This window comes from Lotus japonicus, chromosome 6, assembly GCF_012489685.1.
Source record: "Lotus japonicus ecotype B-129 chromosome 6, LjGifu_v1.2".
Lineage (NCBI taxonomy): Eukaryota > Viridiplantae > Streptophyta > Magnoliopsida > Fabales > Fabaceae > Lotus > Lotus japonicus.
Genome location: NC_080046.1, coordinates 15,556,965 through 15,564,694, shown reverse-complemented (window position 1 = coordinate 15,564,694; position 7,730 = coordinate 15,556,965). Strand labels below are relative to the sequence as shown.

The 7,730-nt window shown below is 42.9% G+C and overlaps 1 protein-coding gene across 1 annotated transcript; it reads left to right on the top strand.

Annotated features, from left to right (window-relative positions):
- The first annotated feature begins 231 nt into the window (after positions 1–231).
- Positions 232–1,329, top strand: LOC130724985 (uncharacterized). Its single transcript, XM_057576248.1, has one exon. It carries the CDS (start codon positions 232–234, stop codon positions 1,327–1,329), a length of 1,098 nt encoding a protein of 365 aa, XP_057432231.1.
- The last annotated feature ends 6,401 nt before the right edge of the window (positions 1,330–7,730 follow it).

The following is a 7,730-nucleotide window of genomic DNA, read 5'->3' as shown; positions in this document are numbered from 1 at the left end:
CGGATGTCCGTCTCGTAGGTTTTTGATCTGAGTTTGTTCTCATGATCATTTGGTTGCAGTTTTAATTTTTGCTCTGTTATCTGTAGCACTAGATGACTATTTGTACTATCGACATTATATATATATATATATATATCTTTTGTTTTCAAAAAAAAAAAACTACTAAATCAGAGTTCAGACAAAAGTCTCACAGAAAAATAAATTTAGAATCAGAAGACTAGAAAAAAAAACATGGAGTGTGAGTCACCGGCTTTATCTCCTGTGGGAGGAGGCAGCTCGAAGCCGCCGGATGGAAGCACCCAACAACCACACACAACCTTCAAAGATAAGCTCATGGGAGGGTCGCCTGGCCCTCAGCCCCAGCAGTTCGAGGACTTGATTGAGAAGGGAAAGATGAAAGTGGTCTATGCTAACGATAATCCTTTACTGCCAAAGATAGTGGTGGATCGTGAGGTAATAGAGAACATGGTTTCCCCATGGAAGAATGCCCTGGTCATCTCCCTGTTGGGAAAAAAACTAGGGTACAGATTGATGAAAAACAAGCTTATGAGCTTATGGAGGCTCTCGGGAGAATGTGATCTCATTGATGTAGACAATGGCTTCTACATAGTCAAGTTTGATAGGGAGGTGGACAGAGATAAGGTCATTGGAGGCGGCCCATGGATGATCTTCGATCATTACTTGGCAGTATCTACTTGGAGCCCGGAGTTTATTTCGCCGGCAGCCCGAGTCAAGAAGACTTTGGCTTGGATTCGCATTCCAGGCCTAAATGTGGCATTTTTTAATGAGAGCTATCTGCTGTCAGCTGCTCGTGTTATTGGTAAACCAGTTAAGCTGGACAGAAGTACCCTCCGAGCAGAAAGAGGAAGATTCGCTAGAATCTGTGTGGAATTGGATCTGAATAAACCAGTTATTGGGAAGATTTGCTTGGAAGAATTTTGGTACAATATAGAATATGAAGGCCTCCATGTGATATGTACCAAGTGTGGGTGTTATGGTCACAGAACCAGAGAATGCAGTGGCATGGTGATACCCGTAGAGAAACCAACTCCAGCAGCCTCCGCTAGCGTGCAGACGGCGGTAGGAAATGTCGACGGCGGGGCCATGGAGATTCAGCATGAGAGCGACCCGTTACCCCAGGAAGCGGTTTCAGATTCAGGAGTTAAGGGTGGGGTCAGCATTGATGACGTGATTGAAGTGGAGAGGCAATCACTAAATGCTAATGATGAATCAGGCGTTGAGGCCCTTGGGGAATGGATGACAGTTGTGAAAAGAAAAAAAAAAGAAAAAGTCAACAAGCCAGAAATCCAAGGAGACAGTGGAGAATAATCCCGGAAAGAAAGGGAATAACGGTAAAGTTAGTACTAATGATGGGGCAACGAAAGTTAAGGCTCCCCAGGAGAATCTTTGTGGATATAAAGGTCGTGATCATGAGCAGGTGAAAACCAATCATGAGGGGCAGAGAACAAAGGAGGGAATTAAGGGAGCAGCCGTTGCAACTTTTAATGCAGGAGTTTTCAAATTTTCAGCGCCAAGGGGGCCCACCACTTCAATGCCCATGTAGACTAAAAAAAGGCGACTTCGAGGGGAAGAAATTGATCCTGGGTCCCAGGGAATAATTGCTGACAACGGACAGACTTCAAGGGAAGTTAATGAGGACAATAACACACCCATAGAAGCAGGCATGATGTGTGATGCACCCATCATGAACCAGGAGGTAATAGAGACAGGTGGGTCCGGAGGATCTCAGGCGGAAGCTTCTAACCTGGTCAATGTCTAGAGCCGTTCTGGAGTGTCACGGGGAATTCCCCTCATACTCAATCATAGTTTTAATGATTGGCTTTTCTGATTTTAAAATTCTGTCTTGGAATATTAGAGGTGCTCTTCATGAGCATGGGAAGTTAGCCATCAAGGACTTTGTTCGACACAAGAAACCTGATGTGGTTATTCTTCTGGAAACCAAATGTCCATTCTCTAGAGCTAGTAGATTTTGGGCATCACTTGACTTTTCTCCCCTCTTCATTGAAGAAGCTAGAGGATTCAGTGGTGGGATATGGGTTCTAACTCACAAAGGATCCAATGTGAACTTCCGAGTTCTTGACACTCATCAACAAGTGGTAACCTTTGAGATGTGGAAATCAAACTTTTCTTGGGTGTGCAGCGCTGTCTATGCTTCTCCAATCCCAGTCCAACGTGAGCGGTTGTGGGAACAACTTCTTCATTTAAGGAACAGAGTCCACCTGCCTTGGCTCCTCCTGGGGGACTTCAACGAGATCCTATTGCCCTCTGAAGTTAGAGGAGGAGATTTTCACCCAAACCGCGCAGGGCGTTTCTCCTCTATCCTGGATCGCTGTAACCTGGTAGATCTAGGAACAGTTGACCGCACTTTCACTTGGTTCAGGAAGGTGAACAACAGATTAGTGATGTCCAAAAGACTGGACAGAGCAGTTGGTGATGTGGATTGGAGGGTGGAATTTCCAGATGCTTTTGTGGAGGCTCTTAACAGAGTACACTCAGATCATTGTCCCCTTCTTCTCCACTGTGGAATCACGCATGAAGTCCGTCAAGATCTTCCCTTCAGATTCCTTGCAGCTTGGGCGGAGCATGAGCAGTTTGAGGCTCTTGTGGTGAATTCGTGGAGGGCTAGGGAGGAGAGCATCCAAAGAAAATTGGAAAGAGTGAGAGATGCGTCGCTGGTGTTCAACAAAGAGGTCTTTGGGAATATCTTCAGGAGAAAGAGACACTTGGAAGGCCGCCTGCGTGGTATTCAGAGGGAGCTGGACGTTAGGGTCACATCTGACATGGTGATGCTTGAAGCGGATCTCCAACGTGAATATCGTCTTGTTTTAAAACAAGAGGAACTGCTTTGGTATCAGAAGGCTAGAGAGAATAGAGTGCGGTTGGGAGATCGGAATACAACATATTTCCATACCCAATCGATTATCCGTCGCAAGCGTAATTTTATCCATCATCTGAAATTGGAGAATGGAGAATGGTGTTGTAACACCCCGATTTCGGTGGCGTCACTTTAGTAACCAAAAGAAAATACTTTAAGCGGAAAAACGTGAATTATTTTTTTTTTTGATAATGTAAGTAAAGACAGAAAGAGATGAAACTCTAAAACGAAGATAACAGAACTAATATACAATATGATTACAGCCCCCACTGTAAGTTGTAAACCACGTCACGAGTAAACCTCCAGTGACGGAAAGTAAAAGAGAGTAACGCCCGTAGGCAAAAGTACAAACCAAGGTAAAAATACTGTGTCCGCAACACTAAACCTCAAAATCTGAGAACAAGTTGGCCCAGCGGGGTCGACCACCCCTGAACCGTAGTCCTCCTGATCAAGCTTCTTCAACCTAGTTTCCCCTGAAGGGTGAACCATCGTGAACCGGTCCGCCATACTCAACTGACAATGGCGTAGTCCGCCCAAACACACACAGAAGACGCGAGGGTCAACTCCAAAGAATTATATAAATAATAAAACCAGATATATAGGGTAATAATTATTTAGCCTCTCAGGCTTATACGTTTAGGGATAACATCCTAGGGTTGCATATATCACAATGAATATAAAGATCATAATAACAATTAGCATGCCTCAAGTAGGATAAACAGGTACCAATCACACTCAGCAACTAAGTCAGCATGTATGTTGCATGAAATGCAATGCTGGGTAACAAAATGCATTCCGGAAGAAGGATGGACACCATCGAGTCAGCCCTAACACCGGCCAAAGTGGGACCATTCCGCTCGGGCGCCTCTTACACCACACAAAAGTAGTCAGATCAGCAGTGAACCCGTAGGTCTGCCATTCCGTCTGCTACTAAGGACCACCGTAGTGTCCTAAATATGGAAATCCGGGTCTTATGACCATTTTGGAATCCACCGAGGTCCGGTAATCCGCCGTGTATTAACCTCAAAATGAGTGCATGAATGCAAGTGATTAGCCAAACAACGTCTCCGACCTCACTCGACACGTCGTCACGTGTTCTAGCTAACTTATTGTCTCTAAAAAGCCTACCCTAAGGCAAACGTCGATTCTGCGACAAAATGAATTAATCAAAAGAAGAAGAATGTACTTTGGAACTCATGGTTCCCGGCTAAACTTTAGATAGTCAATCAATAAACTGCTCATCGAGCGAAAAGGTACCGAGTACTTGGAAACTTATAGTTCCCGGCTAAACTTTAGATAGCCAAACATTAAACTGCTCATCGAGCGAAAAAGTATAAGCATACTCGGAAACTTGTAAGTTTCCTCAAGACTTGGACTCGACGACACTTCTCATATTTCCCAACTAATATTCAGGCTCTAAGCTCTTATCTAAGGGTATCATTATTGTTCAAAGAATTTAGAAATTGATTAATGTCTTATGAGTTTTCCGTGATAAAATAGTTTTCATTTTAATCTTATAATACTTCCTAAGAGTTTTTAGAGATCCCATAATCTCAAATAATTCCCTGAGAAGGTCTCGATCCATTAAAACATAACAAGGTCCGAACTTCGTTCGTCCTTTAAAACTCTCTCAAAATCTCATAAAAATTTGGCATGACCTGCCCGTAATCCTCACTCCTCAGAATCTCAGGTACAAGTGGAATAGCATAAATAAAACAGCTCAGTCAAAAGCATAAACAGCATATTCCAACACATCCTAAGTTAACCATGTAGCACATAGCATGTGAATCATTTAGCACACAATATCATGGCATCAATTACTCAACAAGGTCGGCCGAAGCCTCAGAGAACAAATCAGACATTTAGCAATTAAGTGCATAACACATAAATCAAGTCGAACTTGTCGACACCTAAAGCATTATCTAGTAATTCAGAGAGTAGCCCTCACCTGTTGGTTTATCCCGAAAAACTACTTTTTGCAGTGATCGTCGGATGAGAAAACTTCCTTCTGAAGAAAGATTAGGAATGATGAGAGAAGTAGGAGAACGCGGGTGGAATCTTCATTTGAGTTTCCGGATAGAAAAAGTCTTCATCGTCTGTCGATCTTAGGTTTTTCGAACTATCAGGGATTCCGTTTCGGCAAACTTCCGAGAATTGGAATTTGACGTTCGTACTTTCCAGGATTTCGCATCGAAATGGTTGTTTAAGGACGGAAAAGAGAAGTTCTAACATTTCTCTGAGGATTTTTTGGAATTAGTTTCCATCGAGTCCTAAAGCGTAAATTAACTATTCACTAATACCTTCGACCTAGGATTAAGCGTATGTTAGTCGTGCTATAACTCTTTCGGTTTTTCGATAAATTCTTGGACTTTTCCTGAACCTTTTTCCTTCCCAAATTTATCTTAATCAAATAACTCTTTTATTTTATTCACTTATCCAAAGCGTTAAAACTTGGGCCTTACATTACTACCCCCCAAAAAGAAAGTTTCGACCTCGAAACTTAAGGGTCAGTAAAAAGTTCTGGATACTGTTCCTTGATCTTTTCCTTCAGCTCCCACGTTGCATCACCGGTGTCCTTGTTCCAAATAACCTTCACTAACTCGATCTCTTTTCCCCTCAACTGCTTTATCCTTGTGTCACCAATGCTGATTGGCGGTGTCTCGAAAGACAAGTTATCCTTCAACTCAATGTCATCCAACTCGATGACGTGCGTCGGATCAGCAATATACTTCCGCAGTTGTGTCGCATGGAATACATCGTGAATGTTTGATAGAAAAGGCGGTAGTGCGATCTGATAAACTACCGGTCCTACACGACGAGTAATCTGATAAGGTCCAATGAACTTTGGCGTAAGCTTTCTTGATTTGATTGCTCGACCAACTCCTGTAGTCTGAGTAACTCGCAGAAACACATGATCTCCCTCTTCAAATTCCAGGGTTCTGCGCCTTTGATCTGCATAGCTCTTCTGTCTACCCTGAGAAGCCTTCATCTTCTCTCTGATCTGTTTAATCTTCTCAGTCATCTGTTGCAGAAGTTCCGGTCCTACTAACAAATTCTCTCCATCTTGATACCAACATAAAGGTGTTCTACACTTGCGGCCATACAAAGCCTCATACGGTGCCATACCTATGGTCGTATGAAAACTGTTGTTATATGTGAATTCAATCAGTGGCAATAGGGTGTCCCAACTGCCCTTATTGTCTAACACGCAAGCTCGTAGCAAATCCTCCAATGATTGGATAGTTCTCTCAGTTTGCCCATTAGTCTGTGGATGATAAGCAGAACTTAATCTCAGCCTCGTTCCCAAAGCCTCATGAAGAGCTCCCCACAGATGTGAAGTAAACTTCGGGTCTCTATCGGAAACGATACTTGTTGGCACTCCATGAAGTCGCACAATCTCAGCTATATAAATCTCTGATAGCTTATCCACGTTGTACGTAGTTCTCACAGGTATGAAATGAGCCGACTTAGTCAATCGATCCACGACTACCCAAATCGAATCATATCCCTTTTGAGTTCTTGGCAACGCTACGACAAAATCGATCGATATGCTATCCCATTTCCATTGAGGTACATCCAAGCTCTGTAGCATACCTGAAGATTTCTGATGTTCCACCTTCGCCTTCTGACAGATTAAACATGCAGCTACATATCCTGCCACTTGTCTCTTCATCCCTGGCCACCAAAAATTCACCTTCAAGTCCTGATACATCTTTTTCCTTCCAGGGTGAATGCTCAACTTGCTTTTGTGACCTTCGTCCATAATCAACCTCCTTAAGTCAGGGTTGTTAGGTACGCACACTCTATCCTTGCATCGCAGGATATTGTCACTCCCTACCTTGAATTCCGGGTCCTTACCCTGAATTACTAAATTCTTATTTTCCGAGTAAAAATTCATCTTGTAACTGTTGGTCTCGGATTTATTCCATCAATCCATTGGTGATCTTGATCGTCCCAAACTTCAGTTCTCCCTCAGATGCTCTCACATCTAAGCTCAAATCTCAAAATTGTTCCAGCAGTTGCAGCTCCTTAACCATCATTGATGAGATATGCATCTTCCTGCTCAATGCATCAGTAACGACATTAGCCTTTCCAGGATGGTATTGTAAGGTAAAATCGTAATCCTTGAGAAATTCCATCCAGCGTCGTTGTCTCATGTTCAACTCCTTCTGGTCAAACAAGTACTTTAAGCTCTATGTCGTCCTGCTCGACCACTCGTGTCGGTTCTATGTTGGAAATAACATTGGTTGACGCTACGTGCAATTGCACAACCTTAACCACTTGATCCTTTACTTTTGTTCGTCCAAAAATTCTGCTTAAACTCAGTACACCTCTGGCATTCCAGAGTGAATGTTCAACCTGTCCTCGTGATCTCCACTCATGATTCAAAACTTAACTCGATCGCTCTATAGCTCATAGACGAACTATTCCCTTGGAATCTACTAGTCCATTAACGTCGATTCCAACTTCGTAACTATCCTCATTCGCACCATGAAATCAATCTTCTACTTAGTCACCACTCAAAGTAAAACTCGACGTGAGTCTTAATACCTTGTGCATCGCTAGACCCAGTCCCCTTTTAACCTCCATTCATCAGCACTTATAAGCTAATCATCATCTTAATATCTTACAATCCATCGTTGTCATCTCCCCTTTTTCGAGACTTCCCTTACTCGAACCATAAAACCAACCTTCACTTATTCACAACCCACTTTACAATCACCTAAAATCCTTAACACTTCCCCCAAATCCGAACTTATTCCCTAGAAGATCAAACCATAGCTGTACCTCAGGAAACTTAACTAGTCATTTTATCATCCGATCCCTCAACATT